Here is a 19,051-nt window from a genome sequence, read left to right as displayed (position 1 = left end):
CACAACATTTTTGTTGTTTTTGAGACAGATTCTTGCTCTGTCTCCCAGGCTAGAGTGCAGTGGTGTGATCATGGCTCGCTGCAGCCTCAAACTCCTAAGGTCAAGCAGTCCTCCCACCTTGGCCTCCCAGGTAGCTGGGACTACAGGTGGGCACCACCACACCCAGGTAATTTTTAAAAAAAATTTTTTTTAGGCCACGCACGGTGGCTCACGCTTGTAATCCCAGCACTTTGGGAGGCCGAGGCAGGCGGATCACGAGGTCAGGAGATCGAGACCACGGTGAAACCCCGTCTCTACTAAAAATACAAAAAAAGAAAAAAATTAGCCGGTTGCGGTGGCAGGCGCCTGTAGTCCCAGCTACTCGGAGAGGCTGAGGCAGGAGAATGGCGTGAACCCGGGAGACAGAGCTTGCAGTGAGCCGAGATCGCGCCACTGCACTCCAGCCTGGGTGACAGAGCAAGACTCCGTCTCAAAAAAAAAAAAAAAAAAAAAAATTTTTTTTTGTAGAGATGGGGTCTCATTATGTTGCCCAGGCTGGTCTCAAACTCCTGGCCTCACGTGATTCCTCACCTCAAACTCCCAAAGTGCTGGGATCACAGGCGTGAGCCACCATGCCCAGCCTACAACTTCCTTAAATCCATCAGAGAGCTCAGATCACAGGGCAACAACCAAGTAACTGAAATCTAAGGAAAAAAACAACCTCCAAGGATTGACAAAAGGCAATTCCAATAGTAACAACTAAGCTAGAATTATTTAAAAATTGTCTACAGGCCAGTGTGAGCTACCAAGAGAATACAGAATTTCTGGAGGCTGCAACAAAAAGAAAATAAGTTCTCCAGAGGGTCACGAAAACAGCGAGAAGGCCTGAAGGCGGGATTAGGGGGAGAAGAGTAACAAACCCTGCAGCCTTAGAGCACTGGTGGAACCCACTGCAGCTAGAGAAAAAATAGGGGAGAAAAAACAAAAACAAATCCTAGTACCCTTGGAGGAGGAGCAGTAATTATGTCCTAGGCCCAGATCTACACTGGGGTGAGGCAGGATCACAAACAGATCCTACCGAGACCCAGGATGCAGTGCCTGCCTAAGAACCAGGCTGAATCAGAACAGAGACTGGCCCTGTTCACCACTCTATCCCTCTGACAAGGGATGGCTGTCTACTGCTACGAGTGGCAAGAACAAGGAGAAAGGCTCTCTCTGAGGTGCAGAGGAAAGTGAAGACCTACAGCTGAGGGAACAGATACTGAAGAAAACTAACAAACTAGCCCCCAACCTAAACATCAGCTAACACTAGAGGAATCTGAAGTCTGATATAATAACTACAGCAACAACAAATCTCACACCCAGCTCAAATCCTGTCTACCAAAAGGAAAGCTCTACCCAATTCCAGGGATTAAAAACTCCTTACCTCACTGACGGATAATGCCAATTACCCTGATTTGATCTCTACACATTGTATGCCTGTACCAAAATATCACATTGTACTCCAATAAATGTGTATAAGTATGTGTCAATTAAAAATAAATCCATGGCCGGGAGTAGTGGCTCACGCCTGTAATTCCAGCACTTTGGGAGGCTGAGGCAGGCGGATCATTTGAGGTTGGGAGTTTGAGACCAGCCTGAGCATGGTGAAACCCCATCTCTACTAAAAATACAAAAATTAGCCAGGCATGGTGGCGGATGCCTGTAATCCCAGCTACTCGAGAAGCTGAGGCACGAGAATTACTTGAACCCAGGAGGCGGAGGTTGCAGTGAACAGAGATCGCCCCACTGCACTCCAGCCTGGGCGACAGAGTGAGACTGTCTCAAAAAAAAAAAAAAAAAAAAAAGAAGTAAATAAAAATAAATCCACTAAATGATTATTGAAAGATCTTTTGTAACTATAAAATATTGTATGTCTGCATGTTGTTACTTTTATCACAATAGTATTTTTCAAACTCTAGCTCATAGGTAGCATTTATCTGTACTTCATAGTAAGGTTCCACTATTTCAGGAAAAGAGGTTAAAGATGGGCATGGTGGCTCACGCCTGGGAGGCTGAGGTGGGAGGATCACTTGAGCCCAGTAGTTTGAGACCAGCATGGGTAACATTGCAAGACCTTGTCTCCACAAAAAATAAAAATATTTGGTGTAAGTGAGAGAGCAAGTGAGACAGAGACAGAGATAGGGAGAGAGGGAGAGTGTGTGTGTGTTTGTGTGTGTGTGTTGGGGTGCGGGTGGGAGAATAATAACAAATGAATAAATTAGTTGGGTATGGTGGCACACGCCTAGCCCCAGCTACTTGGGAGGCTGAGGCAGGAGAATGGCTGGAGTCCAGAAGGTCGAGGCTACAGTGAGCCATGACTGCACCACTGTGCTCCAGCCTAGGTAACAGGGCAACACCTTGTCTCAAAAAAAAAAAAAACCAAAAGGTTAGTTTTTAAGCAAACAAGACTTCTAAAAGATAAATAAGTGCTTTAGTGACATAGGTAGCTTGTATTTTGACCTTTTTCATGCTGTGGTTTCCTACGATTTCCAGGCAACAGAGAAAAAAGCAAACCCTACATCATCTTTCCAGGTTTGCACTATGGCTTTTAAAGGTAAGTAGATAAAAGATTTATTGCGTAAAAAAAAAAAAAAATCAGAACTCTACCTTAGAGTCTATGGTCCTACATAAGAAGTCCAGCTTTCAACAAAAAATTATAAGGCAGATGAAAAAGCAAGAAGATACAGGCCTAGTCAAGAGGAAATAAGACACAGTAACGCAAGTCAGACCTTGTTTCTTCAGCATCTGATAGGCGTCTCGGATCTTGATGTCTTCCGGAAACCAGACTGTCCAACTAAAGAGTATTTCAATGACTCTTCCTTTAACTTTTTCTGTGGCCCAGGACCCCAGGTACTGAAAGTAAAAAGGAAAGAATTCTAGAGCTGGAAGGGACTTGGGAGACTGACACTTTAACTAAAGAGGTAGCTGCTGAGGCCCAGAGACACAAGCTCCCAGGCGCGGTATGAGTGTGAGGAGAGACTAGAGGCCACACCATCTGGCGCCCAGCCCCGGAGCCCTTCCTGGGATTCAAGGAATTCATTTCCATAATACTCACACTAAACCCCACCATGCAGACGCCTGGGTCACAGCCTGGTCTACACCACTGGGGGCAGTCATTTTTTGCCTCGGACAAGAATATAATAATAAAATTTGGTCTTTGTTTCCGTTCCTGGCACAGAACTTCAAAAATCCTTGGAATTTCCTGAGTCACAACAGTGTCTTGTTATTCAAGAGACATACTCGCAGGGCGCACCTGAGTTTTCACTAATGACTTACAGTGAGTGCCTAGAGAGTTTCAAGGGCTGGCCACTCCAAAGAGATCAACCTTGTGATCAGAGGGCTGAAACCTTCAGCCCCATCCCCTGACCCGTGCCCCTACATCCCCACCCATGGAGGTGGTGGGGCGGGCAGGGGGTTGTGAACTAGAGATTGAGTTCAACTATGTGGCCAATGATTTGACCGATCATGCCTAGGTAATAAAATGTAGTGCTAGTTCAAGCCAGCAATGATGTGTAAAAAAACAAAACAAAACAAAAAAACCTCAGATGAAAACACTGAAACAAGGAAGCTCAGAGAGCCTCCCAGTTGAACCTATGTTGGGAGGATGGCAAGCTCAGAGCCCAGGAGAGGGCACAGCAGCTCTGTCCCCTCTTGCCCCACCAAGACCTTGTCTATGTATTGCTTCCATTTGTATCCTTTACAATAAAACAGGGATAGAAAGTATAGTGCTTTCCTGTGTACGTGAATCATTCTAGGGAATTATGGAATCTGGGGCAATGGGGGTCATGGGAACCCCCGAATCTGCAGCTGGGGATGCAGAAGTGCAGCAGCTTGAGGACACGAGACTCATGGCTGGCAGCTGAAACACGGGAAGCCTAAGCAGCACTGAGCCCTCACTGCGTGGGGTCCAGATAGTATGCAACTCTGGGGAGTGTCAGAACTGAAATGAACTGTAGGACCCACGGCCAGTGTCAGCACTGTTGTGGGAACACAGCAAGGCAGGGCTCAATATTGGTTACCTGAGACTGGCTGAGCTAAGACAGGTGCCAGGAGGACAGGTGCAGAGGACAAGGCAGGAGGTGATAGGAAAATTCAGGCCACCCCTGGGATCTCTCACTGTCTCTACCAGGAACCTGTGCCTCCAAGCTGGAGTTCCTCATCTCCTCTAGGCCACATGTCCCCCAGGCCTTCTTAAAGGGGAAATGTGAAAATGCTAACAGTGAGGGGTCAGCTAATGAGCAGAGCCTCTTCCTAGAGCTTGGAGAGGAGAGCGCTTCTTTCACAGGCAGGAGCGGGTTTTGTCCATGTGTGGGCCTGCCTCTGGCCTGAGGAGGGCGCCAGGAGTTTGATGGTGGGCGTAGGTGTGGCCCAGTCAGCAGAGCCAAGCCCAAGTACTCACCTTTGGGGACAACACTTTGATCAGTTCGTTCAGGAAACGAAATTTGGCCACCTCGCTGTGGAACTTCTCCCCACAGTGGTTCATGCACATCTCCAGCACCTGCACAGACACAGGACCCCCATGAGAAGGTGGAAAGCCAGTGCTCCCAGGCTCCCCTCCAGGCTGGTAATAACTTGCTGGTGACTGCGCTGGAACCAAGGCTAACCCTGCCTCAAGCCTATGAGGACACTGAAGTTTTGATGAAGAGCATGTTTTCAGATCAAGAAAAAAATGTCCCCTGTTCAATCTTGCTATAACTGCCTGAGGTTTATGCCCAGGAAATAGCTTAGTGGGGTATGTCAAACCCTGAGGTCACCCCACCTTTTAGGAGACCCTTTGAGAGGGGAAAGTGGCTAAAGAACCAACTCCTCCCCAGAGGCAGAAATCTGGTATCCAGTGCCCAAGACCAGCCAGATGTCACCCACTGGCACTCAAGAGGCAAGCTGAGCCTGCAGACCCCTCCTCTGGCCCATACTGTGGCTTTCAACACTGCAAATTAGTCACCAACATCTAAACACTCAAACATATACAAAGACCTAAACTAGCAATCCTGAGCCCATACTCATACCTGCCAACAGCTAGTGGGCCCTGTGCTAGAGCTGCCCTCTTCAGACAGGGCACATGAACTTGCCAGCCCTGGTCTAAGGGCAAATAAAATAAAACCATCCTTTCCTTCTCCCACAGTAGACTCAATGCTGCCCTGAAGAAACAGACGAGAAACAGGAGGAAGAAGGGTGGGGACCCTGGCCCAGATCTCCCTCCTCCAACTTGCTATGAAGGCAAACCTCTCAGGGGACCTCCCTTCCCCAGTGAAAAGGATCTGCATGGAAGCAAAGTGCCTCTCAGCTCTCTATAGCACAAGGACAGGAAAGCTTAGGCTACAAGGCAAGCCAAACTCACCGTTAAGGCATAAAGAGCTTCCTTCTCTTGCGGAGACTGGATCTTGTGGGCCAGTAGCCAGGGCGCATGTGTGGGGCTACAGGGAAACAAAAAGACCTAGACTCTGGGCGGGCAAGAAGAAACTAACCCGAGTGGCTGAGCATGCTCAGTAAAGTCACTTTTCTTCGAGGGGCTGGTGTCCACAAGCAGAGGTGGAGCGTGCCTGACAAACAGCCCACGTGGGGGCCCTGGAGAGGGCCACCTCGCACCCACCCTGGTTGCACCTACAGCACCCAAGGTCCTCCTCCTGCCCAGGGCACACTGCCCTCCCCTCAGCCAACCCCCAGCCCCCAAACTCCAAGCTGCCAGTCCCAGCCCAGTCCCATGCGTAGCCACAGCCGCACAGGCCCTGTATAGCTGTGATAAACGCCCAGGAAATGCTAGAGCAGAAAGTACGATCGAACTTTGGGTTCAAACTGGCCAAATATGTGACACCACACAGATTAAACATCTGGATGGGCCAGGCACAGTGGCTCACGCCTGTAATCCCAGCACTTTGGGAGGCCAGGGCAGGTGGATCACCTGAGGTCAGAGTTCGAGACCAGCCTGGCCAACATGGTGAAAACCCATCTCTACTAAAAAAATACAAAAAGTTAGCCAGGTGTGGAGGCACACGCCTGTAATCCCAGCTACTTGGGAGGCTGAGGCAGGAGAACCGCTTGAACCCGGGAGGTGGAGGTTGCAGTGAGCTGAGATCGCGCCCTTGCACTCCAGTCTTGAGACCCTCTGTCTCAAGAAAAAAAAAAAAAAGAAAGAAAAAAGAAAACAAAACAAAACAAAAACAAAACATCTGGATGACTCATTTGATTCTGATTCTTCAGGTCCTATCCAGATGCTGTGGAAACAGAATTCAATAAAACCTTCCCCTTTTCCTTTTTCTTAAGATTACATTTAAATGGTGGAAAATACACAGATCTCTTTTAATTAGGTAACGTGTCTATAGTCTATCAGTAACATTCAGAGTCCTCAGCATTAGTGTTTTATAACACTATTTAAAATTACTGCCAGTTACAAATGAGCTATCGTGTGTGTGTGTGTGTGTGTGTGTGTGTGTGTGTGTGTTTCCCCACATGAATTTGCTAATTTTAGAAAAATAATGTTCTCAGGATTATGGGGGAAAATGAGAGAATGAATGCCAGCCTGACTGTATTTCTATTTTTTTGAGACAGAGTCTCTCGCTCTGTCACCCAGGCTGGGCTCAAGCAATCCTCCCGCCTTGGTCTCCCAAAGTGCTGGGATTATAGGCATGAGCCACTGATCCTTGCCTAGAGAGCTTAACCCTAAAACAGTCTCGAGAGACAACGGCAGAGTGGGGTGCCCCCAGAGTCAACTATGTGTGTGAGAAGTCACCTTACCCATTGGGGTCAGTGTTCACCTGCTCACAGAAATTCTGGATAGCTGACCAATCCTGTTCCGACATGCTTGGGTCTGTGGCTTTGTCTGTCAAATAAATAATAAAGTTAGAGAGTACATAATAAGAAGAAATTTACACCCCTCCCCATACACATGGTGGCCAAGAGCTGTCTTATCACAGATCTACAGGGTCAGACCAGTGGGCAGACAGCTGGAAGGAGAGGAATTGCGCCTGCACTGCCTACCACCACCCAGCACAGCATTGGGCACATGGTATGCCCTTACTGAATATTCGCTGATTGAACCAGCAAATTAACAAGCTGGCTGGGCAGTGGCTCATGCCTGTAATCCCAGCATTTTGGGAGGCCGAGGTGGGGGGATCATTTGAGGTCAGAAGTTTGAGACTAGCCTGACCAACATGATGAAACCCCGTCTCTACGAAAAATACAAAAAAATTAGCCAGGCGTGGTGATGCATGCCTGTAATCCCAGCTACTTGGGAGGCTGAGGCAGGAGAATCGCTTGAACTTGGGAGGTGGAGGTTGCAGTGAGCCGAGATTGAGCCACTGCACTCCAGCCTAGGAGACACGAGGATACTCTGTGTCAAAAAAAAAAAAAAAATTAACTGACAAGTTATCCCCCTGAAAGCGGCTCCACTTTTAGTGCAGAGGTTGGCCCGGGTGTTGTCTTCACACTCGAGTTGGGATGCCCCCACCTGGCCTGTGACAAGCGGAGACAGAAGAGAGGCCACCTGGAAGTGTCTCAGCTGTGTGACAGGAAGACAAGAACACACCACCAGAAGGAATACCAACCTTCCCATTCATAAAACTTCCAGTGGCAGCGCGGTGGCTCACACCTGTAATCCCAGCACTTCATGGGGCTGAGGTGCATCACTTGAGCCCAGGAGTTTGAGACCAGCATGGGCAACATGGGGAAATCACATACCTACTAAAATTTTAAAAAATTAAGACCAGGCGCAATGGCTCACATCTGTAATCCCAGCACTTTGGGAAGCCGAGGCAGGCAGATCACTTGAGTTCAGGAGTTTGACACCAGCCTTGCCAACATGGTAAAACCCTGTGTCTACTAAAAATACAAAAAATTAGCTGGGCGTGGTGGAGTGTTCCTGTAATCCCAGCTACTCAGGCAGCTAAGGCAGGAAAATTGCCTGAACCCAGGAGGTGGAGGTTGCAGTGAGCTGAGATGGCACCACTGCACTCATCCTGGGCAACAGAGCGAGACTCCATCTAAAAAAAAAAAAAAGAAAAATTAGCTGGGTGTGGTGGCATGTGACTGTAGTCACAGCTACTCAGGAAGCTGAAGTGGAAAGACTGCTTGAGCCTGGGAGGCTGAGGCTGCAGTGAGCCAAGATCATGCCACTGCACTCCAACCTGGGCGGCAGAGCAAGACCCTGTCTCAAAAACAAAAAAAAAAAACAACCCTTCCAACTCCCCTCTGGCCATCTGATCCTGGCCTGCCCAGCCTCTCCGATGAGAAACCGTACTGGTTCTGACAGAGCAGCTCTTTTAGGCTCTGGAAACGAGGTGTTGCATCTTGGGGCAGTACTTCTGACATTATTATTCCCCTGGCCCGAGTGTCCGCTCTGTGCCTCTCAGTGCCCTATCCATGTTCTTCCAGACCCATCTGAATTTCCAGCTCCTGCAGAAAACTTCCTCCCACTGCGCCAGCCCCACTGCTTCTCCCTCTGATTACTCAACACAGCACAGAGTTGAATTTTTCCTGACTGCAGTCACGTTTATGTCACGTGGAAGTCATGTGTCTAGATGGGGGGGTCAACGGACAGGTAATCACCATCTTCCTGCCCACTGACTCCATTCTAAGTGAAGAGAGAACACAAGGGCGAGGGAAGGATCAGTGATTGATTCCTACATTCTCCTCCCCACCCCTGCAAAGCTCTCTCCCCATGTTCCACATCTTAAAATCCTATCTACCCTTGAGTCCCAAGTCACATTCCACCCTAAGGACTTCTCTGACCTTTTAATCTCCCGTCCCCATAAAACAAAAGCTGTCCCCATAAAACAAAAGCTGTCTCCTCCTCCTCTGAACAGATACTTTATCTGCCCCTTCTCCGATAGGGATCTCCAGCTACACCCATTAGTCACATGTACTTGGACTCTCTGAGCCTCAGTTTCCTCTACTATAAAATAAAGAAAATAGGGCCAGGTGCTGCAGCTCATGCCTATGACCCCAGCACTCTGGGAAGCCAAGGCAGAAGGACTGCTTGAGCCTAGGAGGTCGAGACCAGCCTGAGCAACATAACGAGACCCAATCTCCACAGAAATTTTTTAAAAAAATTAGTCAGAAGGCTGGGCACAGTGGCTCACGCCTTAATCCTAGCACTTTGGGAGGCCGAGGGCGGATTGCCTGAACTCAGGAGTTGGAGACCAGCCTGGGCAACACGGTGAAACCCCGTCTCTACCAAAATACAAATAATTAGCTGGGCATGGTGGCGTGCATCTATAATCCCAGCTACTCAGTAGGGTGAGGCAGGAGAATCACTTGAACCCGGGGGGGGCAGAGGTTGCAGTGAGCTGAGATTGCGACACTGCACTCCAGCCTGGGTGACAGGGTGAGACTCTGTCTCCAAAAAAAAAAAACAAAAAACAAAACAAACGAACAAAAAAAAACAGCCAGGCATGGTGGCACACACCTGCAGTCCTAGCTACTCAGGAGCATCACTTGAGCCCAGGAGGTCGAGGCTACAGTGAGCTATGATTGTGTAACTGCACTCCAGCCTGGGGGGACAAAATGAGACCCTGTCTCAAAAATAATAAAAACAGTCTGGGCACAGTGTCTCATGCCTGTAATCCCAGCACTTTGGAAGGCCAAGGTAGGAGCATCGCCTGAGCCCAGGACTTCGTGACAAGCCTGGACAACATAGTGAGGCCCCATCTCTACAAATATATTTACAAAAAGAAAACAAGGAAAACAGTACCTTCCTCATGGGACTGTCGTGGGATTTAAGGGAGAAGGTGTCTAAAATGCTTAGTACAGCAGCACGCAGTAAGAGATCTACAAAGGATAATTGTTTATTATTACGTACAGTCTCTGGCTTTTACTGTAATATGTAGACATGTCTTGTCCTACCTAAAGAGAATGAAACCTTGAGGGCAGAAGCCATATCTTCCCTACAGTGCCTTACCCATAGGTACAACATAGAAACTCATCAAATAAATTATTTAAAGCAGTGATTCTCAGCGATTATGTGTCTGAATCACCTAAAGTCTATACCATTTAAGCTTCTGTTTCAGTTCACTACAAGGTCAAGGTTGACACCTCAAAAGAATTCTGACCTCAGCATGTGACTGGACCTGGAGGGAGAGAAGAGGAGAGGCAGGGAGAGAACAGGGGGAGGCAGGGAGAGAACAGGAGAGGCAGAGAACAGGAGGCATGGCCCAAGCTCCCCCCACAGAATCCAGAGCCTTCTCACTCCTCCCTGGCTGCCAAGTGAAAGAGACACAGCACTGATGGGCACCACCTTTTTTTTTTTTTGATATGGAGTCTCGCTCTGTCACCCAGGCTGGTGTGCAGTGGCACAATCTCAGCTCGCTGCAACCTCTGCCTCCCAGGTTCAAGCGATTCTCCAGCCTCAGCCTCTCGAGTAGCTAGGATCACAGGTGCCCACCACCATGACTGGCTAATTTTTTATATTTTTAGTAGAGACGGGGTTTCACTATATTGGCCAGGCTAGTCTCGAACTACTAACCTCGTGATCCGTCCGCCTCGGCCTCCCAAAGTGCTGGGATTACAGGCGTAAGCCACCGTGCCCGGCCAGCACCAGCTTTCTTTTTTTTTTTGAGACGGAGTCGCGCTCTGTCGCCCAGGCTGGAGCGCAGTGGCACGATCTCGGCTCACTGCAAGCTCCGCCTCCCGGGTTCACGCCATTCTCCTGCCTCAGCCTCCCGAGTAGCTGGGACTACAGACGCCCGCCACTACGCCTGGCTAATTTTTTGTATTTTTAGTAGAGATGGGGTTTCACCGTGGTCTCGATCTCCTGACCTCGTGATCCGCCCACCTCGGCCTCCCAAAGTGCTGGGATTACAGGCGTGAGCCACTGCGCCCGGCCACCAGCTTTCTTAAAGAAAGAAAAAACCTCTCTGAGGTTAAATTACATTCCAAACCCTTAACCAAGGCCAAGCAGCAATACAATCTACAAAATGTAAGGCGGTTTCTTTCTTATTTGCTAGAGCTTGTATCATGAGGACTCAGTCAAGATTTGTCAGTAATCCCAGCACTTTGAGAGGCTGAGGCAGGAAGATCACCTGAGTAGGGATGGGGTTTCACCATGTTAGCCAGGATGGTCTCGATCTCCTGACCTCACGATCCGCCCGCCTCGGCCTCCCAAAGTGTCAGGATTACAGATGTGAGCCACTGCGCCCGGCTCAGTTTTCTTTTACATAAGCCTCTTCGTTTGTTGAAACCATAAGATCTTCCTCACAGTGTAGAAACCTGAAAGCTTCCAGCAGCCAGCAATGAATGAAAGGTAGGGGCGGGGCTGCTGGCAGGGCGGGGCCAGGTGAGCCACATGCCTAGGCTCCTGCCTCACGATGGGAACGGGGCATGTGGAGGGGACTCTGGGCCTGATTGGTTCCTGGGAACCAGGAGGGAGCTCTGGTGGTTGGCAGGGCAACTTCCTTCAGTTGGTGGGAAGCAGTGGAAGGAAGAGGAGCTCCCTCTGTGCTCTCTTCTCCGCAATCACAGCTCTCAGGCTTGTTGTATCTAGGCCCATTTTAAAGAAACCAAACAGGTTCCCAAGTGACCCTTGTAGACAAGGCAGCTCAGGGGAGGCAGCTGAGGTGGAGTGCGGGCTGCTAGTGGGCTGGCCCTGCCAGCGTGCCTTTGCTGGGAAGAGGTATAAGTGCTGACCTCTGCAGACTTGGAAGCAAGGGAAGGCCCAAGCTGCTGGAGAGGAGCCAGGAGCCGAGCTGCCTCATGGGGAACACACTGAGCTGTTGCTTGAGCGCCAATGCCAGCCCTAGGCAGGGTCGGCCCAGGGGGTCTACGGAGCTGTACTGTGGCTCTGACATCTATGAGGTGGTGGCAAGCAGAGGTGCAGGCCAAGGCAGAGAGGAGTGGAGGCACAGCAGATGGAACATGCTGTTCCCCAACGCCAGCCCCAAGCGGGGCCAGCGTGGGGGGTCTGGGGAGCTGTCCTGCAGTGCTGACATCTATGAGGCAGCGTCAAGCAAAGGTGCAGGCCGAGGCAGAGAGGAGCAGAGGTGACGCAGATGGAACATACTGCTCTCCAATGCCAGCCCCAAGCAAAGCCAGTGCAGGGCGTGGTGGGCGGAACCGCCCTGCAGCTATAACATCATGCAGGTGGAGGTGGCAGTAGCGCCACACCCCACTGCTGTGGAGCCTGCCCAGTCGGATTTAGGAGCCCGCGAGGGCCATGACCTGCAGCACATCAGCGACCAGGAGATGCCCAAATATTTTGCTTCTGACCATCCAGGGGAAAGTACACTTTTTTTGAGAAAATATCAAATGAGTGTGCAAGAAAAGAGGAGGAGCTCTCACCTATATTACATACCTCCATGGCATCTTGATAGAAAATACACCTCGTGTTATACCATATTGCTAGATAACAGCACCGTCAGCCAGCCTGATCTTAGACACACATTAGAAAGTGTGACTTGGGCAATATATTACAACATAAAGCACAGATACACAAATAGATCTCTGGATATTTTTTGACAAGCCAATACATCCACTTTCACAAGAGAAGATTCCAGGGAAATCCTTCGAGCATGATCCCAAACGCAACTGTACTTTCAGATATTTCTGTACTCTTTTTCAAGTCATAAAACTAATAGCTCCATGTGCAATCGTAGCTTTGGTGTACATCGAACGACTTTTAACTATGGTAACATCGCTCTTTGTCCTACTAATTGGAAAAAGATTGTCTTCGGAGCCATGCTTCTTGCCTCCAAGGTTTGGAGAAATCGTGGTCTGTAGAGTGTGGATGACAGCCAGAATCCCAAGGACATTGCAGTTGAGAACATGAGCAAGATGGAGAAGTGTTCTTTGGAGCTACTGGAGTTTAATATTCATGTGTCTGCCAGTGTTTATGCAAGATATTACTTCGACCTGCGTGCCTTGGCAAATGACCGTGACTTGTATTTTCTATTTAGTTTTCTTCACAAAGATAAAGCACAGAAACTGGAGGCTGTGCCATGGCCATGTGAATACAAAGACTTGCATCAACATGCCACTGCTAGGACAAGGGCTATCAGCATGAATTTCATTGGTATTCGGTGCACTAATGCCATCTTAAAGAGAGAAATTAACATTATAAGATTCTAAACTTCTCAACTGTCAAGACTAGAAAATATCATTCTGCTGAAAGAAACAACAAAATTAGGATTTTCTTTTTTTGTTGTTGTTTAGGATTTTCATCGAGAGGAAACATCTTCAAGTTAGCCACATTGTGGAACTGGGTGATGGCAGTATGAACAGTGGGTGCCAGGTGCTTTCTGCCCTTCTTGTTCCACTGGGTCCAGGTGGCATTCCTAGGGCACCACCTTCTTGAACAACTCTTGGGGAGAAGGAGTGTCACATGGACACAGCACATCCCTGCTCAGAGTCCACAGTCACCCACAGTCTCAAGCAGGTGCCAGTGGTGTCCACAGTCACCCACAGTCCCTAGCATGTGACAGTGGTATGAGCTGAGCTGGAGTCCAAAAAAACTTTAGAATTGGCTCCAGATTTGTGAGAGCACCTGGGTATGGTTCTCTGTCCACTGAGGCACTGAATACATGATGGCCCACAACTCATCAATGGTGGGAAGAGAGAGTGGCATCGGGGCGAGGCTATCATTACTGCAAGCACCAGGGTGGCTCAGCCCTGCTCATCTACTCTTTGGAGGGAATCTGTGCATGTGAAATGAGGCCCCTATGTCATGATTATAAAGGAAGAGATGAAATCAGTTCATCTTCCCCCAGGCCGATAATGGTCACACCACCTAGGGAAGCAGTAAAAGACCTGGCCTTGGGATTGTTAGGGGAGCTACGGAAGTGAAAACTGAATTTACCCAGTTCCAGGAAAACAACAAGAGAGGAACATCTGGGTTCAAACCTTTATCAGAAGATCATTTTCCCAGCTAATCTTGCTGTGGTGCACTGTATGGTCTCAGCAATTGTCAACAAAAGCCTCTTAATAATTCTAACACAGGGACACACTGCGACTCACATTTTCCAGTGCACCTCAGTGGTTCAAGAGATTGCTGGTGCTGCCTGCATCTGTCAGCCTGTTCACATATGGAGAGGAGCAGCGGTTCTCACGGGAGCAGCTTCTGCATCCTGAGGAAGTTTGCCCACACAGTTCTGGTTGTAATAGCTGGTGGCACCCACTGACATGCAGTCAACAAAGGGAATCCTATGGTGCACAGGACTGCCCCCCTTCTCAGTCAAGAATTTTCTGGCTTCCAAAATAGAAAGTGCTGAGGATCAACTGCCTCACAGTCTACAAGGGAAACACTTTCTGAGACTTTTTTTCTTACAAGAACATCAGATCCCCACCAATGTGAGATGTCAGATTAAGTTTTTGTGCAAGGGTGGATGTGGGGGGCAGAATCCTAAGACGCCCCATGATCTCTGCTGTCTTTTGTTACACCCTGAATCCTCATCTTTCCTTGGGTATGGCCAGACCTGTGCCTTGTTCTAGACATTTGAATATGGCAAAGTGAGGGGGTGGCTCTCTGCGAGTTACCTTTCCTTTCCTTTTATCAGGAACAATAGGAATCCCTATTTTCTTTCTTGTGTTTGCTTTCACAATACAGTGGTTTGGAATATCCCACTGTCGATTTGCGATTTCCTCCTCCAACCATAGTCTATAGCCCTTTATACATAATTGAATATTTTCATGTATTTTTTGTTCTGAAGATGAAATATTAGATGAAACATGTTAAAACATTTCATGCAAAGCCTTCAGTGGTTGTAGAGTCTACTCTTTGGTGAATACACAAATTGATCTATTTTATATATTAAAAATTGTATTAGTTGTAATAATGATATTTTCTTTTTTATCTTTACTTGTCAGATATAGTTACTTAAATTTTTCCAAAATTAATGATATTATATCTTATATTTGATTTAAAATACTACTAAGATATTTGGATTGATAGTTGAAAATAAATGGCAAAATAAGAATTGCTGAAACCTAGTGATAATGTACTTATGATCAGTTTATTAGCTATTATCCCATCATTGTTAAATTTTGAAATTTCCATGAAAACCTATACATAAGAACTTAAAATTCTGTGTAAAATACTTCATGCCCTGCACTTTAGCTCCACTGCATACTGAATAAAAGGAAAATGGATTCTCCTGTGGGGGAAAAAAAAAAGATTTATCATGGCTCAAAAGTAACAGTAACCGTCATTTTTAAAAGTACCTAACTATGGGGCCGGGCGTGGTGGCTCATGCCTGTAATCTCAGCATTTTGGGATGCCGAGGTGGGCGGATCACCTGAGGTTGGGAGTTCAAGACCAGCCTGACCAACATGGAGAAACCCCGTCTCTACTAAAAATACAAAATTAGCCAGGTGTGGTGCTGCATGCCTGCAGTCCCAGCTACTTGGGAGGCTAAAGCAGGAGAATTGCTTGAACCCGGGAGACGGAGGTTGCGGTGAGCCGAGATTGTGCCATTGCACTCCAGCCTGGGTAATAAGAGAGAGACTCCGCCTCAAAAAAAAAAAAAAAAAAGTACCTACTATGGGCCAGGTACCATGCCAGATGTCCTCAGAACAATCCAGGTTGGCACGATCATCTACACCATTTTACAGATGAAGAAACCTACCCAGCCACAAAGCAAGGGAGTGGCAGAAACAAAAATTAAGTCACAGGCTGGCCTAGCTCCACAGCCTGGATGTGTTTCTAACCACTCTTGCGGTGAGGTCTTCAGTTCCTTGACAAAGTTAGGGCCTCTCTTGGAAGCCAGCTTGATCTTCGTGCTCATAAACTCTTCGAAGGCAAAAAGCAGGCCTGTCTCATTCACTCTCACAGGCTCCAGCACCTAGAAGAGTTGCTGGCAGGTATCTACTGAATGAATGATTCCTCTTTTGCTAGACAGTGTTTGGCCAGCTGGCTGGACATACTGATAATACGGGGAGATGGCTATCTCAGTTCTAAAATAACTGGGCCCCTAAACACATAATCCCAGCCTGCACAAACTATTTCAGAAGACTTGAGCAGCTCCAAAAAATGACGCCCAGGGGGCCAGCAGCTGGGTCTGACCAGGCCACAGCAACCGCCGCAGGTCTGTTTGACACCAATCTGCTCCAAGGACTAGATAGAGGCCAGACAAGGCACGGCCAGGGAGAAATTCAAAGGATGCCTTCTCTGTTTTGGGCTATCCCAGACTCCAAGGTGGTTTATTTATAGCTGGCACTTGAGCAGGACAGAGGGGTGCTGAGAAATAACACTGCTGCCATGTATTTCCCCACTAAAAGCAGTGTTTGTATGATTCATTTCAAGCGTGCTACAGGGCCAGAGGTGTTAAGAAAACAGCTGAGACCTCCGGCTGTGAGTGAAATGGCTCATCCAAGAGTGACTAATTCAGAAGCCAAACCATCCCAAGTCAGCTGCCAACCAACCACCGGGGTCATGACCCTGGCACCAGCAGTTGCCTGTGCTAGCAAGGGGAGCCCCAAGACTGTGAGGAAGTGGTCACCCCGAGGAGTACAATGCAATCCTTCAGCAGTCCATGCTGCAGGGGGACTCCTTCCCCGGGAGGGACACGTGGACCCCAAGAGTCCAGCAATCATCCAATTCAGCACATGTGAAAACCTCCAGACCCAGCATGGGAATGTCCTACACATCCCCACCTGGCAGTAGGAACAAGTGGAAGGAAGAAACAGATTTACCGAGCACCCAGCTTTTACTAAGCCATGGCCTCCCTGGCAGCACTAGCAGAGCTAGAATCCTAGAGCCCAAGAGGACTGAGTGCTGTTTTTAACAGCGCAAGGCTAGCAACACCTAAGATGTCCACCGACAGGGACCTGGTTAAATGGATCCTAGGACACCCACACAACGGGGCATCTAAGGCTTTTCATTTAAAAGAACAAGGCAGCTACATCTGCAGTCATGTGGAACAATGACCAAAATACATGAAGTGGAAAAAAACGCCACAGAACTGAATGACAGAATGCACAGGCGCTGCCGTTTGTATTTTTAAGGCATGAGATTCTGGTTAACGGCTTCCTGATACTCCTCTGGGAACAACCCCTCTCCTCAATTCCAGGTCCCCCATTCACCCTCCCCACCCTTGGCTCTGGGTTGGGTACTGTCCCCCACCCCACCCCAGGTCTGGCCATCTTCATATTTCATGACCCCAGGTCATGCTGACTCCAAGGTGGACACAAAACCCAAGCCAACAGGCAGAAGAACAATAACTCTTGCAAATCAATGGGGAAAAGAAATTCTGCTGGGATTGAAGTAGGGAGAAGAGCAAAGCAGAGAAAATTCAATCAAAGAAGTGAACCGTGGAGCTCCTGGACTGAGCCTACCCCTACTCTGGGACTTTCTTTACTTTCCTTTTTTTGGTAAGCGGGTATGGGTATGAGTTAGTTTCGATTACTTGCAGCTATAAAAGCCTAATGATAATAATAGCTAGCGCTTCTTGGGCACTTACTACAAGCATAGTAAGGCACTATTTTAAGTGCTTTCTGTGTATTAAAGCCTTTGATTCTCTCAACAACCCTAAGAAGAGGTTTTATTACTCTCTTCCCATCTTAAAGATACAACTGCCTTGTTTGCAGGGACCTGAGCTTGGCCAGCGACCTGAGCTTGGCCAGTCCTCAGACACAACCCCCTGGTGACTTTACGTAGCTCAGAGCCATGCACTTTTGCCTTCAACTACACCCATGTCTTGGCCATACCATCAATCCCACGACCCCCTTATCCCTCCATTGCAGCACCAATGCCCCGCCATCCCAACAAATCTGGCTTAACCCATCGTTCACTTCATCTTCTCTGCTCCTACTCCCAGAAGAAAACAACAACAAATACAGCCATGAAGACTGCAACCCACATTCCTGATGTCCAGTCAGCATTCCCCAGTCCTCACTCAGGAACTCAGCGGGGAGATGGGCAGGAGTGATCCCATCCCACTCAACCCTGGGGAAACGTGGCAGTATCTGGTGACATTTTTGGCTGTCATGACTGGGAGGAAGGGTGTGAGCTTTGGTATCCAGTGGGTTTAGGCCAGGGATGCCACTAAACATCCTACAGTGCACAGGTCAGCCCCCACAACACAGAATTATCGGGCCCAAGATGTCACTCGTGCAAAGGTTGAGAAACCCAGCTCTCTGTCCGGGTGGATCCCCTTCGGTTTGCCTCACCAGCCACTCCCCCACGCTTCCCCACCTTCCTCAAGTCCCCTGTTCCACTTGAGCACCTAATACTCAGGTGGCAATGGTGGCACTGATGAACTTGTTTGCATGTGCAATCATCTTGATCTCCTTCCCCAGACAGTCAGAAAAACAAAAGGTGTCCTTCCTCTCTGTGAGGCCAGGTCCCCCCTTTTTGCTCTGGCTCTGAGCTCCTTCAGCACCTTCAGGCCCCTCTGCAATGGATGGGACACTGGACCCAGAATGGGGGAGGGGCAGTTCCCCAAAGGAACATCAACACAAAGAGGGGCTCACATGCCCCCTCTCCTTCTAAGAATCTCCTTTACTCCTAAATTCCCTCTTGCTATTCTCTCTCCCTCCTTCTACATTCAAGCCTCATGAAAAATGGCTGAGGAGGCCACTGGCTGCACCCTCCCCACACATTTATTCTGCCTGGCCTTCCCCAAATTACGGTCCAAAGTAGGCACCTACTTCTGAAAACCCAAGATATTTCACTTAAGAATATAGGGTCTAGCCGTTCCTGAAAAACAGGAAGATCTAGCAACTTTGGGACACTGCCCCCAAAAGCTGGAGCTTAATACAGTGTATATGCCATGAAAAAAAAACATAATAATAAAACACAAATTAGGCCGAGCACGGTGGCTCATGCCTATAATCCCAGCACTTTGGGAGGCCAAGACTGGCAGATAACTTGAGGTCAGGAGTTTGAGACCAGCCTGGCTTACACGGTGAAACCCCGTCTCTACCAAAAAATATTAAAAATTAGCCCGGGCCAGGTGCAGTGGCTCATGCACATAATCCCAGCACTTTGGGAGGCTGAGGCAGGCAGATCACCTGAGGTCAGGAGTTTGAGACCAGCCTGACAAACATGGTGAAACCCCGTCGCTACTAAAAATACAAAAATTAGCCAGACGTGGTGGCTAACACCTGTAAT

General features: G+C 48.4%; 1 protein-coding gene across 1 annotated transcript in view; it reads right to left on the bottom strand.

The window, feature by feature from the left end:
• The window catches only part of GGA2 (golgi associated, gamma adaptin ear containing, ARF binding protein 2), a 47,298-nt gene that overhangs the window by 25,240 nt on the left and 3,007 nt on the right, over positions 1-19,051 (bottom strand). Inside the window, exons 2-5 of the mRNA XM_055232753.2 lie at positions 6,754-6,838; positions 5,360-5,435; positions 4,421-4,519; positions 2,751-2,874 (exon numbers count right to left, since the gene is read on the bottom strand). Of these exons, the coding sequence (XP_055088728.1) occupies positions 2,751-2,874; positions 4,421-4,519; positions 5,360-5,435; positions 6,754-6,838 (384 nt within the window). The remainder of the gene's footprint in view (positions 1-2,750; positions 2,875-4,420; positions 4,520-5,359; positions 5,436-6,753; positions 6,839-19,051) is intronic.

Source organism: Symphalangus syndactylus, chromosome 11 (assembly GCF_028878055.3).
Source record: "Symphalangus syndactylus isolate Jambi chromosome 11, NHGRI_mSymSyn1-v2.1_pri, whole genome shotgun sequence".
Classification (NCBI taxonomy): domain Eukaryota; kingdom Metazoa; phylum Chordata; class Mammalia; order Primates; family Hylobatidae; genus Symphalangus; species Symphalangus syndactylus.
Note: the sequence above shows the minus strand (reverse complement) of the source record. Positions and strands in the feature narration are given on the sequence as shown.